This window comes from Sus scrofa, chromosome 1, assembly GCF_000003025.6.
Source record: "Sus scrofa isolate TJ Tabasco breed Duroc chromosome 1, Sscrofa11.1, whole genome shotgun sequence".
Classification (NCBI taxonomy): Eukaryota; Metazoa; Chordata; class Mammalia; order Artiodactyla; family Suidae; genus Sus; species Sus scrofa.
Genome location: NC_010443.5, coordinates 159,287,756 through 159,309,336, shown reverse-complemented (window position 1 = coordinate 159,309,336; position 21,581 = coordinate 159,287,756). Strand labels below are relative to the sequence as shown.

General features: G+C 34.7%; 1 protein-coding gene across 10 annotated transcripts in view; it reads left to right on the top strand.

The window, feature by feature from the left end:
- The window catches only part of KIAA1468 (KIAA1468 ortholog), a 109,725-nt gene that overhangs the window by 8,339 nt on the left and 79,805 nt on the right, over window positions 1-21,581 (top strand). For 8 of the 10 annotated variants that reach the window (XR_002346087.1, XR_002346074.1, XR_002346082.1 and 5 more), the window contains exons 2-5: window positions 10,801-10,890; window positions 19,543-19,614; window positions 19,726-19,781; window positions 19,896-20,009. Coding sequence is in view for 7 of the 10 variants with exons in the window: in XM_005654481.3 (XP_005654538.1) it covers window positions 10,801-10,890; window positions 19,543-19,614; window positions 19,726-19,781; window positions 19,896-20,009 (332 nt within the window). In the remaining 3 variants the exon portion in view is untranslated. The remainder of the gene's footprint in view (window positions 1-10,800; window positions 10,891-19,542; window positions 19,615-19,725; window positions 19,782-19,895; window positions 20,010-21,581) is intronic. The other 2 variants (XM_021099741.1, XM_005654482.3) reach the window with 1 other exon arrangement.

Genomic DNA, 21,581 nt, shown 5'->3' with positions numbered 1-21,581 from the left:
TGCAACTCTGATTGGACCCCTGGCCTGGGAACTTCTGGTAGCTGCAGCTCTGATTGGACCCCTGGCCTGGGAACTTCCATATGCTGCTGGTGTGGCCATAAAAAAAATTAAAAAATAAAACACATACTAGGAACATCTGTGCTTGAATTCACGTGTAAATTTAATAGCATTTCTATTTGAGTAGCCAAATTCTTTGATAAATTAGATCAGAGAAGTCTGCTGATTTTTAGGGGGAAAGCTATAAAGCAAGGAGTCAGACTTCTTGGCTTGGATCCTATTTCTGCCACTATTTTACTCTTGTGACTTTTGTTCAAGTTACTTAAATCTCTCTATGCCTCAGTTTCTTCAGCTTAATATGAGGATAACAGTACCTTATACAGCTATTGTGAGAGTCAGCTGAGTTAGTCTTTATTTATTTATTTTTGCTTTTTAGGGCCGCATTCTCAGCATATGGAAGTTCCCAGGCTTGGGGTTGAATTGGAGCTACAGCCACCAGCCTACGCCACAGCCACAGCAGCGCGGGATCCAAGCCACACACATGTCTGGGACATATAGTATAGCTCACAGCAACGCTGGATCTTTAACCCCACTGAGTGAGGACAGGGATTTAAGCAGTATCCTCATGGATAGTAGTTGGATTCATTTCCACTGCCACAGCGGGAACTCTCGAGTTAATATTTATGGTCATTTGTAGTTAGTTAGTCTATGTAAGCGTAAAATAAATTATTAAAAGGTAAACATTGGATTTAGGATTTTGCAATTGTTCATTAAAATCTACTGCCATACAGTTAATGCATTATATTTTATGTCTGTAAAGGCATTGTACCTACATTTTTACAGATGTTTTTAATTACATTCATGTCAGTTATTTTTAAATATAATTTTTGTATTCTTCTTAGGCAATGCTTAGTTACTTAATTTTATAACTAATGGATGACTAGAAAAGGGGATTTGTCTTTTTGGAACTTAATATTTAAAAAAAAATCAATTTATGTTGCTATCTACAGAACAAATATTTTAAAAGCATAGGAGAGCAAAGATTCACAAATTGAAATAAAGAGAAGATTATAGCTCAGAAACAAGCTTAATGAGTCTTTGGAGTAGGAAAGAGTCAAATGATTAGGGAAGGGTAGACTATTAGATAGATTTTTCTCCTTCTAGAGGAAGTTATCTCCTACCATGTACATGCATACGCCAAAATAAAATCTCCAAATGAATTAAAATACTAAATGTGGGAAATGGAACTTGAAAACTTTTTGAAGAAAATATTAAAACATATTTATGACCTTGATTTAAGAATTTCTTCAACATAAAAATGGTAGTCTTTGAAGTAAGAGGTTGATATATTGGTATCAAAATTAAAATTCCTGTATGTGAAAAGATAACAGTGAAAGACAAGCCATAGACTAGGAGAACATATTTGCCACAAATATATAACAGTCAAAAGAATTTCAGATATAGAATTTATATAGAATGCCTGCAAACCTAATGAAAAATAGATAAAAAATAAAAATAGATGATTCAAAAAGAAGCAAACCAATGAAAAGATGCTCAAATTACCTAGTAATCAGAAAAATGCATTTCACAGTACCCAACCTTTTGGCAAAAATGAAGATGCCTGACAACACTTAGTATTCTTGATATGGAAGGAGCAGACATTCTTGTGTTACAACTACTCTGAAGAATAATTTGATAAAATCTAGTAAAGATGAAGATGTACACATCTTTCAACCCAGCTTGTCCACATATAAGTATTTATCTGGAACTCACAAGTGTGTATAACACAGTGTGTACAACATTGGAAACAGTCTTCTTGGCCATATATAATGGAAACACTAGTTAGTTATAGTATATTCATAAAATGGAAATCTTAGTAGCCATTAATCAAATCTCAGATCTGTTGTGGAGCTTCCATACAGTTCTATACCATTATGCAAATTTTCAAGCACATAAAACAATACTGCATATTATTTGTGGATACTTAAACATAGGTATTATAGATATAAAAACAACTAGAATCTCACTAAATCTGTTATTGTGATTGCCCTTGAGGAGGGAAGCATTAGGACATGAACTTTGTCTCTAAGGTATTATTTCTTTTTCAGTTTTGAAAAATGTTAACAGTTGTTTATATCAGGTGGTGGCTATATAGTGTTGTATTTTGCACTTTTCTTTTTAAAAACAATTTAAAGTATGTTCCATATTTTGTCAAAATTTACATGTGATAAATTCTGGCAAAACAAGGAAAATTTGTAGTGGGAATTACAACTGCTCTCTTAATCCTATAACTGTGCAGTGTGAACTGTTTGGTATTTTTAGTGACCTGAAATACCATCTTCTCTCTGATATATGAACACAAAAAATATATTTCACATGGTAAGTTATTTCTGCATATGTGTTTGGTGTGTGTCTGCCTTTTTTGTTACCTTATAGTGAATATTAGTGTCATATAATTTATTAATTAAATTTGCATGAAATAATAGCAAAATATTTCATCTTTGCTCATAAACTGTTGGTACATATGTACTAGTTTCTCTATTCTCAGTCTCCTATTGCCATTTGTAACCTTGAGGATCTATTTTATTTGGAAAGGAAATCTTAAGAATCAGTTAATGATTTTTGGTTTAATGTTGACACAGATCTCTTTTAGTATACATTTAGAATGTTTCAAATGGACAAAAACTATACCAATATCTTTTTATTGCGTTGTATGGGGAGTCTTGTAAATATTCTATATATCTGTATGAAAGTAGAATTACCATTAGAAAAGTACCTACCAACAGCCTTATCTTTCTAGTTTTTCTAGTCAGGGTGATAGGCATTCTTTACAATCATGGTAAAGACTGAAGCTTTTTTTTTTTTTTTTTCCAAGAATGGAAGTAAGAATAGTTGACCAAAGAATGTGGAGTGGAATGATGAGACTTATGAAAGTATCACCAAAATCTCTAGTCACATTGTAGTATTGTTCTTAATGTTTAAGATTTGTATTTTGTATGCCACAGGAGCGGCCCTAGAAAAGGCAGAAAGACAAAAAAAAAAAAAGATTTGCCTTTTGTACCCTCTAATAAGTTACAGTAGTAAGAATACTGATTTTTTGTCACGTGAACCTCCTAATAAGATGTCCATATCAAAAAGGTAACCTGTATTAATAGGTGATTTTTGAATCTGCAGCCTCACTGCACTCTTCCCAATGGATTTTTTAAATAACCAATATTATCTTCTGGGAGGACACTCTTTTTGAAAGTGATTTGGTGGTATCTATTACATTTTAAAATATTCCTGGAGTTCCCGTCGTGGCTCAGTGGTTAACGAATCCGACTAGGAACCATGACGTTGCGGGTTCGGTCCCTGCCCTTGCTCAGTGGGTTAAGGATCTGGTGTTGCCATGAGCTGTGGTGTAGTTCGCAGACGAGGCTCGGATCTTGCACTTTCTGTGGTTCTGGCGTAGGCCAGTAGTTACAGCTCCGATTCGACCCCTAGCCTGGGAACCTTCATATGCCGCGGGATCGGCCCAAGAAATGGCAAAAAAAAAAAAAATTCCTTAATATTCAATTCCATTTCTATAGTTTAGTCTAAGCAAGCTTGTTTGCATTAAAACTGTTGAATCTAGATTTTTTAAAATATCTTCTACAAATAAAGGTATCAAAGATCAAAGATCAAAAACAACCTGAATGTTCAACAGTAGAGGGTTGGCTAATTAAAACAGAATGATCTATATGTGCTGATGTGGAATGATCACCAAGATATATTATAAATTGAGTAAATTAGGATCCAGGAAGTGTGTGTAAATTGTTTCCATTTACATACAGAAAGGGAGAAATTGGCATATGCCTCCCATGTTTCTAAAAAGATACGTACAAGGAGTTCCCGTGTGGCTTAGCACTTAGTGAACCCGACTACCATCCATGAGGACATGGGTTCGATCCCTGGCCTTGCTCAGTGGGTTAAGGATCTGGCATTGCTGTAAGCTGTGGTGTAAGCCACAGATGCTTCAGATCCCGCGTTGCTGTGGCTCTGGCACAGGCTGGTGGCTATAGCTCCGATTGGACCCCTATCCTGGGAACCTCCATATGCCGTGGGTACGGCCCTAAAAAGACAAAAAGACCAAAAAAAAAAAAAAAAAAGAAAAATGAAAAGATACATACAGAAGAATCTAAACTATGATTGTTGTCACAGGGGTTGATACCTGGTTGGCAGATGGGCTTGCCTCTTCTTTCATGCCCTTTTATATTTTACCACACATTGTGCCTTAAGTGGCAAGACTGGGATTCCAAACTAGATCAGTAATTTCCAAGTCATTCTTTCCTTTACAATCCCGACTACTGTTTTATGTCAGTTTTAAAGCACAGTTAAGCAAATGTTCTCAAATCAGTTTAGTATATGATCAGGCAAAGTATCTTAATAACTAACTTAGAGTATCTAATTAACTTGGAGTAGTCCAGTTGTACAATATTGATCATTTGGAAAATAAAGTGACAAACTATAGCACCACACCAAGGCAGAGGTGAATAATCTGCTGAATGAAATGCAACTAAGGAAATCCACCAACGTTGAATTAGCAAGTACTCTCTTTTTCAATCTTGAAGCTTTGCTGCTTGGTTCCATCTGAGTTTCTGGTCTAGTCATAGAATATGACTAAGCCTCAAGGTGGACACCACAGTTGCAATCATGGGTGTAACCTTCCAAAATTCCCCACCTATTATTTCAGAATTCCCCAGCAGTCAGAAACTATGTTCATTTGTTTTTGAAACCAGCTGATCCTGATTAGTTAGCTAATAAGATTGCTCAATGTGGTGTCATCAGGTTTTCTACTCGTCTACCAGTTCTGTGCTTGTAGATTGCAGCTGGACCCTCAGTTTTAGCCTTGTAACTGATTTCTGTGCCTTTAAGCTTTTCCTCCATCCTTATTTTTAATTCCTGTTTCTTTTTCTTTCTTTCTTTCTTTTTAGAGCTGCACCCACAGCATACGGAGGTTCCCAGGCTAGCGATCGAATCGGAGCTACAGCTGCCAGCCTACGCCACAGCCACAGCAACAGCCACAGCAACATGGGATCTGAAATGTGTCTGCAAACTATACCACAGCTCACAGTAACACCAAACCCTTGACCCACTGAGCGAGGCCAAGGATGGAATCCCCATCCTCATGGATACTAGTCAGATTTGTTTCCACTGCACCACAAAAGGAACTCCCCCTTAATTCTTTTTTTTTTTTTTGTCTTTTTGCTATTTCTTGGGCTGCTCCTGTGGCATATGAGGTTCCTAGGCTAGGGGTCTAATCGGAGCTGTAGCTGCCAGCCTACGCCAGAGCCACAGCAACTCGGGATCTGAGCCGCGTCTGCAACCTACACCACAGCTCATGGCAACGCCGGATGGTTAACCCACTGAGCAAGGGGTTAACTTCATGGTTCCTAGTCGGATTCTTTAACCACTGTGCCACAACGGGAACTCCTCCCCCTTAATTCTTAATCAAAGCTATCGTATCAGAGTTCCAGTCATGGCTTAGCAGAAACGAATCTGACTAGCATCTGTGAGGATGCAGGTTCGATCCCTGGCCCTGCTCAGTGGGTTAAGGATCTGAAGTTGCCATGAGCTATGGTGTAGGTTGCAGACATGGCTCAAAGCCCAAGTTGCTGTGGCTGTGGTGTAGGCCAGTGGCTACAGCTCCAATTTGCTCCCCAGCCTGGGACTCTCCATATGCCATGGGTTCAGCCGTAAAAAAGAAAAAAAAAAAAAAAAAAAAAAGAGTGCATTCTGTCATCATTATTAAAAGATTAAATGTATATAGAAATAAGACGGCTTTCATAGTGCTTTATAAAATCAGTCTGCATGCCTGTAGTCACTATGTATAGTGGATTCAGTTTTCAGACTTAATAAAACTTATATGCAGGTTTTACTGGTTTGCCAACTATGGTGAAAGTCCCTGATCATTCCATTTCTGAGTTATGACGTGAATTACTAAGAAGTTGCACAATCCTGAAATTTGAAGAAATGCTTTGTGGTTTATTAGAAAGTGGTAGTTTCTTTCTTAAAAATCATGCTAATTTTTCCAAACTCTTTCCTCTTTATATTTAAGTATTTGGAAAGACATTCGCTTGGCCTGAAAAAGGATTCTGGGTAAACCTAAAGAAGCATATTTATCTAGGAGCTATAATATTACCTATTACTCTTAAATTTCAAAGTACATTTTATTTACAAAATCTATTATCAGTTACCCCAACACTAGAATATTGATTTATAAAAATTCGTCCTGTTGGGTATACGTATTTTGATATGCAGGTTAGAGACATCAGAATAGCTAAGAAGATCGAAGATGTGCATGTGACCAAGAGCAGTTATAGTATCAAGAGGAATTTCTGGTTAGGGCTAGTAATGTCCAGATTAATTAGTATCACCCTAAAAAGCTGAGTTTTTTTGTTTTTTTGTGGGTTTTTTTTTTTTTGTCTTTTTGTCCTTTTTTTTTAGGGCCGCACCTGCTGCATATGGAGGTTCCCAGGTTAGGGGTCTAATCAGAGCTATAGCCAGCCGCCAGCCTACACCTGAGCCACAGCAACACCAGACCCAAGCCATGTCTGCGACCTACACCAAAGCTCACGGCAATGCTGGATCTGTAACCCACTGAGCAAGGGCAGGGATCTAACCCAAAACCTCATGGTTCCTAGTCGGATTCATTTCCTCTGCACCACGACAGGACCTCCAAAGCTGAGTGTTCAACAGTAAGCAGTTCTGCATGTTTAACATTTAATATAGAAGCAGATTCCTTTGTAAAAATGATTTTTTTTGAGAGCCTGTTTCACTCCTGTAAAGTATTATACTATGTACTTCCAGATCCTTTCTATCCTAGCCTGCCTTACCCCTTGGAGCATCTGTACATTGTAACCTTACTATTTACACTAAACTTGTCCTGCACTTTGAAAACTCCATAGGCTTATTTGTTCTTTCTCTCATGTGTTGATTTGGTAGAAATTTACTCTTTTTTTTTGGCCATAAATTCCCAGGCCGGGGACTGAACCCATGCCACAGCCATGATAACACCAGATCCTTAACTTGCTAGGACACCAGGGAACTCCAGTGGACATTTATTCTTTAGGCTCAGTTTTAAATGTTTTCTGATTAAAGTCTTCCAGGGCCCCAGACAGTGAAATGGAATGTAAAAGACAAGAAATTCCTGATCTGGTTAAAAAGTGAATAAAAAGCAAAACAAAACCACAAACAACTACACCACAGAGATCTAATAAGAGTTGAGATGTTTTTATATAAATCAATTTTCCATTTCCACTGTTTGATTTTACTATATGGTACTTAATCATCTTCCCGCATACTACATTTTTATCTACTTTGTTCTTTTACTATATAACAATTACCTACAGAGGACCTGGCAGTAGATGGAATAGGTACAACAGTAAGTATGGAGTAGGTGCTCCATAAATGTCTAATGAATGAATGAATGATAAAAGCTCCTTAAAAACAAACCACCCTGAATTTGAGGGTCATATGAAAACAAGCCTCAGTTCACGTTTCTCCCTGGCCTTAGCTGGCCAACCCCTGTTCTAAAGCATTATTCCCCTTAAATGAATATTATGTTTTTATGTTACAGCAAATAGAGAGGGAAGTGGGTTAACATTTCTCAAAATTTATTCTTAGTAACATTAGTTTTTTATAATAAGTATTCTCAGCAAAGGAATGTGGTAGATAAATGATTTTTGAGTAACGTTATTTTTTTTGTTTTGCTTTAATTGCCTCAGGACCTCTATGGATCTTTGATATACTATTGTATACTTTAAATACCTGAGATATTACACACACACACACACACATTTTTTCCCCCAACCTCTTATTAGGAGTATGTGAAGCACAAGTGCCTTTGTGAAAAATATTCAGGAAACTAATTAACATTATTTTACCTTTGTTTTTATTTATTTATTTATTGCTTTTTAGGGCCACACTTGTGGCATATGGAAGTTCCCAGGCTAGGAGGTGAATTGGAGCTACAGCTGCCTGCCTACACCACAGCCACAGCAACGCCAAATCCTCAATCCACTGAGCAAGGCCAGGGATCACACCTGCATCCTTATGGATACTAGTCAGCTTCGTTACCACTGAGCCACCACAGGAACTCCTTGCCTTTATTTTGGAAGAATATTTTTGTCAAATATAGAAATCGAGTTGCAGTTTTTCCCATTGCATCCTAAAAATGTTCCTTTTTTTAAAATTAATAGCTTTATTTAAAGAGAATTTAATTATCTTAAAATTCACTCATTTAGAGTTGGACAGTTCAACTTTTTTTACTATATAGGGTTATGTGGCCATCACTTTATCTAATTTTAGATCATATTTATCACCCCAAAAAGAAATCTCTCTCCAGTTATCAGGTATCCCATATACCCCCTCCCTCCTGCCCTAGAAAACTGCAATCAACTTTTATGCCCATATAGATTTAACTGTTTTTTGCACATTTCTTATGGATGGAGTCCTATAACATGTGGTTCTTTTGTGACTGGCTTCTTTTACTTAGCATAATATTTTCAAGTATCAGCCATGTCGTATCATGTTATCAGTTTTTCAGTTCCCGTTACTGCTGAATAGTATTCAATTGTATGTGTATATATACTACGTTTTATTTCTCCATTTGTTAATAGGCATTGGATTGTTTTCTTGCCATTGTGAAAAATGTTGCTGTGAGCAATCATGTACAAGACTTTGTGAGAATATATGTCTTCTTTCCTCTTGGGAACTAGGTCATGTGGTAGCTCTTGTGTTTAGTCTTTTGAAGAACTGCCAAGCTAATTTCAAAGTGGCTGCATGATTTAACATCCCCACCAGCAATATGTGAGGGTTCTAGTTTCTCCATATCCTGGCCAACACTTGTATTTTGTGTTTTTATTAAAGTAAGGTTTAACTCATATACCAAAAATTTACCCTTTTAAAGTATGCAATTCACTAGTTTTTAGTATATTTACAGAACTGATCCATACTTGCCACTCTGTATTCCAGAACATTATTATCACCCTTAAAAGAAATCCTATACCCAGTAGTGGTCACTGTTCATTCATCTGTATCACCAGTCCTGGCAAGCACTCATCTATTTTGTGTTTCTTGGATTTGCCTATTATAGATATTTGACATGAATAGAATCATATAATATATGGCATTATGTGTCTGGCTTCTTTCATTTACCATGCTTTCAAGTTTTATCTATGCTGGGCTTCCATGTGGCTCACAACAAGTTTTATCTATGCTGTAGCCTGTGTGAGTACTTTATTCCTTTTTGATGGCTGAATAATATTCTGTTGCATGGATATACCACATTTTATTTATCCATTCATCAGTTGATGGACATTTGGTTCTTTTGTATATTGTTGCCATTGTGAATAATATTGTTAGTAACATTCATAAACCAGTTTTTGTGTGAACACAAGTTTCCAGTTCTCTTGAGTATATACCTAGGATTGGAGTTCCTCAGTCATATGGCAATTACATGTTTAACTTTTTGAGGAACTGCCAAATTTTTCCAAAGTGGCTATGCCATTTTATATTTCAACCAGCAATAGCTGAGGGTTCCATTTTCTCCACATCCTCTGAAATACTGGTTAGCATCTGCCTTTTTTTTTTTTTTAATTATAACCATCTCGTGCATTTGAAGTGATTTGGTTTTCATTTCCCTAATGACTAAGGATGTTGAGAGCATCTTTCCATAAAGTCATTAGCCATTCATAAGTCTTTGGAGCAATGTCTATGTAAATATTTTGCCCATTTTTGAAATTACACTCTCTTTTTTGAGTTATGAATGCTTTATATTTTGTAGATATAAGCCCCTTATCTGATGTTTGATGGGCAAATACTTTCTCCCAGTCTGTGAGTTAGTGTTTTCACTTTCTTGGTAATGACTTTTAAAACACAAAAGTTTGGGGGAGTTCCTATCATGGCTCAGCTATAATAAACTCAACTAGTGTCCATGAGGATGCATGTTTGATCAGTGGGTTAAAGATCCGGTGTTGCCGTGAGCTGTGGTGTAGGTTGCAGATGCAGCTCAGATCCTACATTGCTATGGCTGTAGTGTAGGCCAGTAGCTACAGCTCCAATTTGACCCCTAGCCTAGGAACTTCCATATGCCACCTGGAATATAGAACTTCATATGCCCCTAGCCTGGGAACTTCCATAGACCTTTTTAAAGGTATGGCCCTTAAAAAAAAAAAATTAAATTAAAACCCAGAAGTTTTGGAGTTCCCTGGTTGGCCTACTGGTTAAATATTTGTTGTTGTCACAGCTATGGCTTGGGTTTGATCCCTGGCTCAGAAACTTACACATGCCACAAGCTCAGCCAAAAATAAGTAAATATATAAAACACAAGTTTTTCATTTTGATGAAATCCAGTTCATTTATTTCTTTTTTGGACTGTTTCTGAACAATGTTTGTGTATATTGTAGAGACAGGTTTCTGTTTTACTTTTTCAAAGTGTTGTTTGTTGACTTTTTTAGCAGGAAATTATCTGGTTGAACTTAGTCTGCAAACTCTTGGGCAGCAGCTCAAATTTCATTTCAGTTTTTTTATCTTTATCTGGGCTGGTTGCAGTATACCCTGTGTGTGCATTGTTCGGGAGTTAGAGATTTGGGCAGGGAAACTTGAGTTGCCTTAAAGCAGTTTAATTGGTGTGCGTATTTTTACCTTATTGTTTTAATAAAATTCTAGATCTTAGAATCATAGTTTATTAACTAGAAAAAAATCATGTTATTTCTTCTAATCCCTTATTTTGGCAGTTAAATAAAAACCTGTTTAATTCTTTTATTTTTTGCTTTATCACAGATCGAGCTGGGAGCATCAGTACCCTTGATTCTTTAGACTTTGCAAGATATTCAGATGATGGTAACAGGGAAACAGATGAGAGAGTGGCAGGTGAGTAAGACTATAAAAACAGATTGGGATTTTTTGTGACATTCCAGAAATATTAAAAATGACTTTAAGAATTCTCTTCCTTCTACAATTTTGTGTGAATGTAAATTATATAGTTATACAAAGTTATGTTACTAATTTATTGGCTCCAGGGGAACATCCCAAATGCCCCTTCCAGTGTTGCTGTGAGTTTTTGGTTGTGTACTCTTACCATTTGTGAGTTCTGCTTGTAGCCAACAGTTTACAACCATGTAGTTATAAAACTGGTGTAAAACAGATTTAAGTTAGCCATGGTTTAGTACAAAATTTGTTGGACCTTGGCCTCCTCATTCCATTTATCCTCCAAACCAGGGCTGAGTAATATTCATGTGTTATATACCAAAAACCTTTTTAACTGATTGTTAAAAGTTGGTTGAAATATTTCCATGTTGGCAGGTGAATAAAATTTTGTCTTGGTTCCCTGGATGCTCCCTGGCCATCATAAGCATCTCTCCAGAAATTTCTCCTGACTTTCCTTTGATCCAGAAAATAAAGGATTAATGGCTGGCCCAGCAGAGGCCTCCAGGACCATCCCATTCTAAAAAGAAGACCAACATCCTTTTTGGTTGCTTGCTTCCTCATTCCAGTCTCCTTCCCCTCTCCACCCTCCCACCAGCTCTGCCTTTTAGGCATCAACATTGGATCTATAGGTACTTCAGAAGACCAATTTATAACTTCTGTGTTCTGACCACATTAAGTGAGGCCAGTTGGATTCTGTTGGGATTCTACTCTGGAATTTGCCAGTGTAACAGCCCTAGCTCCTCAAGCGTCAAGTGTCTGGTCACTTGCAGTATATGGAAGGGCCACACCTGCAGTATATGGAAGTTTCCAGGCTAGGAGTCGAATTGGAGCCACAGCTGCCAGCCTACACTGCAGCCACAGCAACACAGGATCTGAGCCACATCTGCAACCTGCACCACAGCTCGTGGCACCCACAGAGCGAGGCCAGGGATTGAACCCACATCTTCATGGATCCTAGTCAGGTTCCTTACCACTGAGCCATAATGGGAGCTCCCTGAAGTAATTCTCGAATGTCTTATAGGAGTTGTAGTTTTCATAGGACATTGACTCTGAGATAGATGGGAAGCAGACAGACATCAGGTACTTTGATCCCCAAGAATGGAGGGCACAGCTGGGAGAGGAGTGATGCCACATGCGACAGAAGGAGCCCGTGAGGGCAGAATGGGGTCCAGGAACATCTGTATTTTGGATTCCTCTCTTGATCACCTCTTGAATTTTTCTTCCATTTACTGGGATAAGTTTGTTAAAACCTATAAAATGTTTGTCATAGTAATTATGCATAAAAGTGATTGCTAATTTTTGCATAGCACTTACTCCATTCTAAACACTATTGTAAATGTATATTAATTCATTGGGTTACAGAATTATCGTCCTCATCTGCACACCCCCGCCTCTCCCAGTAAACTGAAGCACCCAGAGAGATTATTTAAATCTCTAGTGACAGAGTTAAGATTCAAATGCAGGTAGCCCAGCAACAGAGCCCGCAACTGACTGTACCATATCCTACCTTTAGCATGAAGAATGAGGTTTGACCTGATTAAAATGACATTCTGAAATGTGGTTGTCATTCATTCTTGAGAATAGAGCTATTGAATGTTTAAAAATCTCAAGACAGTATTATATGAGGGGAAAAAAAGATATTATTGTTTTGAGTTCAACAGAAGCTAAGAGGATTCAGCAGTGAAAACAATAGCAATATCAATTGAATGGGGAATCACTGGAAGAGTTTAATGCAGCTTCCTGTATCAAGTCATGATTTAGTCATAGTATTATTAATTAGTAGCTGTATCAAAATAGCAAGTCACATCAATTATATCTGAAAATTAGCAAATCAGATGGGACTGAGTAATCTTAGGACTAATTTATGCTACTAATTATATCATTTGTTAAGTGGCATGTTGTATTTAATTATATGGTAAATGTTAGATATGTTTTATGTTCTATATTAATTATTAAATATGTGGTATTTTAGTTTATTAAAGACTAACCAAATATTTCTAGTTTTGTATATTGTATTATTGTTCAAATGGTTACATATTAGAAAATAACATAATCAGAAATTGACCACATAATTGTTTTCATTCCTTTAATATTTATTTGAAAACTTAAATTTTAGATTGGGTTATCATCGTTCTTGTTATTTAGGTATCTTAGTATTTCCAATTAGGGGAAACACTGGTGAAAAAACAAAATGTTATAACTAAGCATAATTAAGAGTGAAAATTTTAAATATGTGGTAGTTTTGACCTTACATTTTTAATCTAAAGATTATACTCTCATCTCTAAGTCTGGGGAGATAAAGTAATTTTTGCTTACTATATAATGTTAATATATAAATATATGCTGTCTTGAGAGAGGCAAATACTGTATGATACCACTTGTATGTGAAATCTAAAAAATAATCCCAATGAATCTATATAAAAAACAGAAAGAAAACAATCTTATGGTTACTAAGGGGGAGAGAGAAGAAAGGATAGGACAAATTAGGAGTATAGGATTAACAAACTACTCAACATAAAATCGATAAGAAACAAAGACTTACTCCGTAGCACAAAGAATTATACCCAACATCTTGTAATCACCTAAAATGGAATATAATCTGCAAAAAAAATCAAATGACTCTGCTGTATACTGAAACTAACACAGTACTGTAAATCAACTACACTTCAGTGTAAATGAATGAATGCTGATTTTCATCTTCATTGGAAGAGTGAGGGAAATATATGTTATTCCAAGAGAATAACTTAGACTATTACCACTATCAGAATTTCCATTTCCAAAAAGATTTTTGGCTCCTTACCAACCATTGCTAGTAACTTAGAAGTTAATCACAAGACCAGTAATCCAGAAAAGATAATTATCCTGTCATCTGTCATTGGATCACATGTAAACCTCACTGAGAAAGAACAAAATCTGTATTATTCTCCTATACCAGTTCTGGGCAAAAGGAGGTTATAGATAACAGAAGAATCAAGCCCATTGCCCCCACCATGGAAATGTAGGTTCTACTCCAGCCTCTAGTAAACTGTTGCTATATATGAGACATATATATGTGTGCATACATATATATTCTGCATGTACAGCATCATTTTTATCATCTTTTCCCTAAATTAAAAAATCTGGTTATTTTTTTCAAGTCTGCATAGTTACTTCTTTAAAGAAGAAAAGAAAGATCACTTTAATGAACAAATGTTTATTGAGCACTACCTCTGTGCCAGGCACTGTGTTCGGTGCTTTATAATTTGTCCTGTTTTGTAATAGTTGTGATTTTTCACTGACACATGAATACGATAAAAATATAGGATTGTGGATTTAACTGTAAAGCGTTCTTTCATGTTCAAGCTGCAGTCTTTTTCTTTTACCTCTCTGCCAGTGTGCAGAAAACAAAGACCTTAAAAGAAAGAAAAGAGAATCAGTTTCTCCCTGTATGATTTGTAATTGAAGTTGCAAGCAATGCTGTCTGATTTGACTTTACTTCTTGAACTAAGGATAATTTTTTAAAAAAAGCATTGTAGAGTTGGCAAAATAAAATAAAATACTTATTTAATCTTGTCATCAATCCTTCTGAACAATGCTTCAGAATGATATTCTTACTTTGTAGATCAGAAAACTGCAAGGCTTACCAAGATTGAGAAATTTGCCCAGTAAATTTCCATATAGTGAAAGGTAAAATCAGGATGTGAACACATGGGTTTTTATTCCAGAGCCTGCAATATATCTTTAAGTACCAGGCTGGAGCTTTGACTAATGTATGCATTCATGTGCATAGCAGAATCTTCTCTTTCCCATAAAAGAGTGCTTCACCATAGTCATTTTCTTTCATAAAAAGTAACATTTTAGAGCTTTTCATTTAAAATAATTCCCACCTCTGAATTTAGAAGTGTGAATTTTCACATAAAAATGATTTAAGGAATAGTAGACACCAAACCAAAATGAAGTTAATCTTACTGATTTTTTTGGTAGAACTAAAAATCTTAATCTTACTGCGTTTTTAGTAGAACTAAAAGACTTTCTAATACGTTATTAAACAAAGCTACAGTACATATAAATTTTCAAGTTTACTTCAAAGGATAACAAAGAACATCTATATTCTAAACATTGGGGGTTGTCATTCTTTAATTTAGGCATTTTGACCATCTGCACTGTATTAGGTACTATATTAGGCACTACATACAGAAACGTGAAATAGATAAAACTTCTGCCCTCAAGGAATTTGTGCTAAAACATGTCTATATCTGCAAAACAAATAAATGTTCAATAATCTGGAAATAATGATAAGGAACTTGTTAATTTTGGAACTATCTACATCCTTGTCTCTTTTAGCATCAGAGTCTCTGACTTTATTTGTTCTCATACTTCTGCCTGTTACTGTATTACTTCTCTAGTTCACACCTTAATTTTTATGTTGGGATCTAGAGAACTACAGAAACTGTGCTTTCTAATTTGTAGAGAAAGACACTCCTGATTGCTGGTAAGATCACTGTTATTTCAGATTTACTAGCTATGGCTTCAAGAAGTGGAATACCCATGCATGCAAAAACACTTTTTGAGTGCTCTATATTTAAGTTATTACACTGTTCTGGGAACAATAACCAAGAGGGTAGACATATGAAGCCTTTTTAAGGATGTGAAATTTAACAGATGTTCTAAAATTACATTCAGATTTTTGCCCATGGGATAACCTGGCCTTGTCCCCTGGGAGAGAAGCATCAATTCACCTCTCATTCCTTAGCTGATGGTCTATAGCATACATATCCAGCTCTGTCAGGATTAAATAAGCCTATCTGCCTTATTATAACATTTTTCCCTTAGTACAGATAACTGTACTTCCTATTAGCAGTACTTTTTTGTTTTTCTTATTTTCAATCTTAAATCTTATGATTTTGTATGATTTAAAATAGGATAGATACTCCAATGAGGTTTAAAAGGCACCAAGCCTTTACCAAGGTTGTAAATTGTAATGTATGTAAGTCATAAAGGTTTAAACTAGGATAATTACAGGGACAATTAGGATGAATGGTTATTTAGATTATTTAGGATTCAGGTATCATGGCTTGGACATTTAATTAATGTGGGAATAAAGCAAGAGGTAAGTGAAGAGTCATCTCCAGGTTTTTTGTTTGGGCGTCTGGGTAGATAGCAGTGCCCTTAATGGAGAGAGACTGCAGGAGGAGGAGGGAGGACAAATTTCACAGGAAGATGGTAAAATTTCTTTAGATATAATCGAATTCAAAATTCATGAGACATTCAAGTGGTCATTCCAGGTGATAATGAATTTTAAGTAGGGTGTATCTTGGGGGCAAGGTTTAAAGATGAAACCCTCAGAATACTGGTGATAGTTAAAAATGTAAGAATGAATGTATCATCCCAGCGGAGTATATAGCTTAATAAAGGGACCAAGGAGGACACTCTAGGAAACACCAATTTTGAGATGAATGATAGAGGAATGTGTAAGAGAACCTGAGCAGAAGGAACAGTAATGGGAAGAGTTTTCTTCTTTTAAAGCTTGAGGAGGGGAACTTTTTCCTAGATGAATATTAAAAACAATGTCTATAAACCATGAAGATTGCATCTTGCTTTCATTCATTTACCTCTGACTATTTGCTAAGTCATGCCTAATAATACTATACTTTTCTTAAGTCTATAATAGGCAGGGAGAATTCTCTAAAATATTCCTAAAATATTTAAAAATAACCAGGAGGGGTTATTTTAGGAATAATTTTTATTCTGACTTGTATTCTTTTGAGAATTTTCTTCTTTTCCTAGAACTGTTCCCGGGATGATTCTTTCCCTAGAACTGTTCCTGTGATAATAAAATAAGTGTTAAAGATGGGGAAGTAGTATTTTATTAAGAAGTAAAATCACATTATATTCCGGGAAAAAAAAACCCAAGAAATTCTGACTTGAAAGAAGACAATTTCATGTCAACTATGAGATGGCAAGGTCCTTGACTCAGCTCTGTTGATATAAACTCTTCAATGGTGAAGAAAAAGATGGATGAAAAATAACTTTGATCAGTGTTATGAGAAAGATCTTCCAAAATATGTATTATTTTGAGTTTTGAGCCAAAAGAACTAAGATTAACAAATATTTCAAGATAATATCAGTGATATATTGAGTTGGAGCAACAAAGAATCAATAATTTTTTTTTTTTTTTTGCTTTGAAAGTTAACACTTTACCTTTGGTATCTCCCCATGATCAATTGTCTGTCTCCCAAGTCGTGAGCACCTGGTCTTTAAGTACTCAAGTACCTCTGATACGATACCAGTATTATCCAACCCTTATTGGGAAATAACTCTTTCCACTAATCTAGAATTGTTTATACTGACTTGATCATTAATTATCTTTATAAGATTATAATGTGCAATATTAGAATATACTTATATTTGCAGTTCCAATAAACTGCAGTTCCAATAAAATTATATTTAGCAGGGTTGGGCTAGTAGAGGGTCGGGATAGTGGAGTGAGAAGGCCAGTAGTTTGTTCCTATTGTGTTTTTTAAAAACACACTTCAAACATTTTTATGAAGAATTATAGTACTTGAAAGCTACTTGAAGGTTACTTGGTACAGTGTATTTCTTTATAGGACAAATTTTGAGCCCAGAAGTGACAAATTCATATATGTGTAAATATAGCTGTTCAGACCTTTCTTGTGAAACTTTTTCATATAACTGCGATTACTTGATTGTACTGTGCCTTTATAGAGTTGTGCTGTAGCTTCAAAGATACGCCTTTGTCTTTTAAAGCCTGTATTGTATATTAAGAAACATGCAGCAGAGTGAATTCATTTTGATAAACACTATTTTTTTAAAGCCTTCGTAACTCTTAATGACATTTGGCAATGTATGTGTAGATGTGCATAAAAATATAAATTCTTGCCGTCTGACATGGGTTTTTCTGGCTTTCTGTGCCTTGATCATTCAGTGTTTTGCTCTTGGTCACCTAAACTTTCACCAGTTGAGTTTGAGTTTTTTTTTCACAGTTTGTGTTTTAACCAGTTTTTTAAAAATTTTTTTCATGTTTATGTCATTCTGGTACAGGGCATTTCTGATCTGCAATTGTTCTGTAATATGTCTTAGTAAATTGTAAATGATACTGAAAGCATAATATGTATACTCATTTTGTTTATGGTGTAGTTAAGTGCTTTTAAATCAAAATCAATTACTTAGAGTTTTGAAATTAAAAAAAGAAAGTAAACCTATTCTGTACTTAGCTTACACACTGAATGTGTACAGCCTCACTTTAAACACAAAGTTTTAGAAACAAAGAGTTTCTAAAGCTGATAGTTTTAGGGAAAATGTTTTATCTTTGTTGCACAGAAATGTTTGCAGATCAGCATTGCTGACTACCAAAAAAGAAATAGTAACATACATGTCATCTGATTTTTAGTTGTGCTTCCATGTTGCTGCAGTGAAATTCTGTGCATCAAAATAATTGGCCATCTCATGTACTAGATGTGATTCAGTTACATCTTAAGTTTTTAATGAAAATATGCAAACTGAGTGAATTCTATTTTTTCCATATATTTCTATAGCTTTGTTGTCTCTGATAGCATTTTATTTGCCATCTTCTTTTTTCTGTTTATTAGTCCTTCAAGAGAAAATTGCGTAAGTTATAAATTTGCTAGTTTTTATAGAACTATTTAAATAATCATTTAATATCTAGTTGTGACAACGAGCACTTCATTTTCTCAGAGCTTTACTTCATAGAAATGGTTTTTTCCCCCATAGACTCCTTGGTGACAGAAGAGATCTTTAAGTTTCATTAGTACCTCTTAATATGAACAAATATCTATTTAAAGAGTTGTCAGAAACTTTGAAATTCTACTTAATTTTACCCAGTATCCTTAGATAACTACACATTTGAATTTTACAATTTATTTTAGATCTTAAATTATAAATTAAAAGAGAAACTATTTTTATCCTTTGACTTTAAGTGAAACCTAAAATAAAACCCTAGATACTTTTTTAGATGTGTGTATAACATATCTGTGCTTGTTTATAGAAAACATATACTTGTTTGTAGAAAAATTTATAGGCATCCCCCATTTGTTAAATATTTAAACCATATCCCTTCAACATTGACTGATGTTTCTGTATCTCAATTTATAACATTAATCTAGATAATGCATTTAAACATACCTTGTTTTTAAATCCTAAGATTTTCTTTGAGTATATTTGCTAGGACTTCATCTAATTTTTGTCTTTCCCCCAAGTTATGTCACTTGAAAACATTTCATTGCATTTCTTACCTAGACTGAGTAAAGCAGAAGCATCTAAATTACTAAGATTTTCATTTACCTAAATGAGAGTATGCTGTAGATTTTAATTTTAAATAGAACTTTTCCTTGTCAGACAGCTAGAACATTTGCTCAATAGTCCCCTGTATTCTAAAACTATGGAAAACATTCACCAGTTTGCTTGCAAATCAACTCTGCTGCATGCGTTCACAAGTTTCATAAAGATTGCATGCTTTCTGTTTTCAATACAAATTGTATTTTTTTTTCATACCCATCCTTGCTTTTTATTTTTTTATTTTTGTTTCCCTTTTCTTGGTTGGATGCCTGTGTGTGTTTATTCCAAATCCCTGTCCAGTCCTGGAGTTTGAACTACGGAAAGCCAAGGAGACCATTCAGGCCCTCCGAGCCAACCTGACAAAGGCTGCAGGTGGTGTACATAAAACTTTTTTGAGACTTTTTCTACTTTGACAATGTAGATGTAGCTGAGGTATTTTCAAATGTAAAATAGTAAAACGTTATTCATATTTTCTCCCACCAGAACACGAAGTTCCTTTACAGGAACGAAAAAATTACAAATCAAGTCCTGAAATTCAGGTGGGTGAATCTGAAAGCATTCAGATCTAAAAGTATCTTCCGCATAAACTGGTAGCACAAGTGTTGAAGGAAGAAAACTTACAGTATTGTATCTGTCTTTTATTTTATCTCCAGGAGCCAATCAAGCCTCTTGAAAAGAGAGCTCTAAATTTCTTAGTCAACGAATTTTTATTGAAGAATAACTACAAGCTGACATCAATAACCTTTTCAGATGAAAATGATGATCAGGTACAGTTTCTTTTCTGGTTTTTAAACAATGATTTGTTTCCTTTTTAATTTATAATGTGCCTTATTTTCTTTTTTTATCTAGTTTTAGTTTTTTACAAAGTTATACATGAAAAAAAATTCATAAGACTAGCTACCAAACGCATTACCTTACCTACTCAGTCTAGTATTTTGTTGGCTTATAGATTTCTTCTCTCTACATAAAGACTTATCATTCTTTCCAGGAACCTTTTTATAACTCCCCAGTAATTGTATAATCTACTCATATTTACATGTATTTATAAAATGTGTTCTTTTTTTACTTTAAAATATTTACTTAGTAGTACAAATTAATGAATACTTGTAAATTCAGTCTAAAACCTCTTCATTAACACTCTAATAATTCAGATGATAGATGGATAACAGTAATTAAGAGAGAATATTTTGTTTATTTACTTTTATTTCCCCAGTACATTATTTTTTTTCTACTGTAAAGAGAGAATATTTTGAATAAGAGTGAGAATATAAGTTGTGTTCCTGAATAGGAGCCAGTTTTAGAACCTTATTATTTTTCTGATAAAATCTTATAAGCAAAGAAATGATGCTTTGTTTAGTGTTATCTTCTAACTCTATTATATTTTGACTTTGTAGTGCTAACGGGTCAGTTTTAATCATGTACCTTAATAATGTAAATACCAAAGAGTATACTATGTAGAAATCAGGAAACTGTCATTTTAAATCAGGTATATTCCATTGGTCCATAAAATATCCCGTGGATCATTTAGCTAAAGTAGAAGTTCTCTAGGAAGATAGCAGTTCAGTTACTCCCTCAGTTTTTGTAATGTATTTGACAAAAACTAAATTTAATAAAGTATCTAGTTATTTTTTATTAAATGACAATTTTACTCAACCATAAAAATAAATTTATAATGTTATAATATACTATGATTATATTTTAGCTTGATCATGTTTTATCACAAATTTAGGTTAATGATCAACTAAACAATGAATAAGAAATAATGTTGAATATATGTGAACTTTTGAGAGACCAAAAAGAAGCAAAGAGGAACAAAGAATAGATGACACAGAGAAAACAATAGCAAGACGATAGATTTAAAACCCAGCCATATTTAAACTCACTTTAAATGTAAATGATCTATCATTCCAAATTAAAAGGGCAGAAATTACCAGAGATTTCAAGCTGGCTTTCTCAATAATTGATAGAACAAGGTAATAGGACATAGAACACTTATGATATACTGTCAATTAACTTGACAATTAACTCAAGTTATAAAACATTCCATCTTTCAATAGCTGAATACATGATTTCAAATATATATGGGCCACTCCAGATAGATAATATTATAGGCAATAAAGCAAGTCTTAATATTTAAGAGGATTTTAAATATTTCAAAGTAACACATAAGTTAAAGAAGAAATTAAAAAGGAAATTATAAAGTATTTTGAACTAAATAAAGATGAAGCAACACCATCAAAATTTCCAGGATATTGCTAAAGTAGTAAGTACTTAGAGGAAAATTTATAACACTAAACTTTTTTTTTTTTTTTTTTTTTTTGTCTTTTTGCTATTTCTTG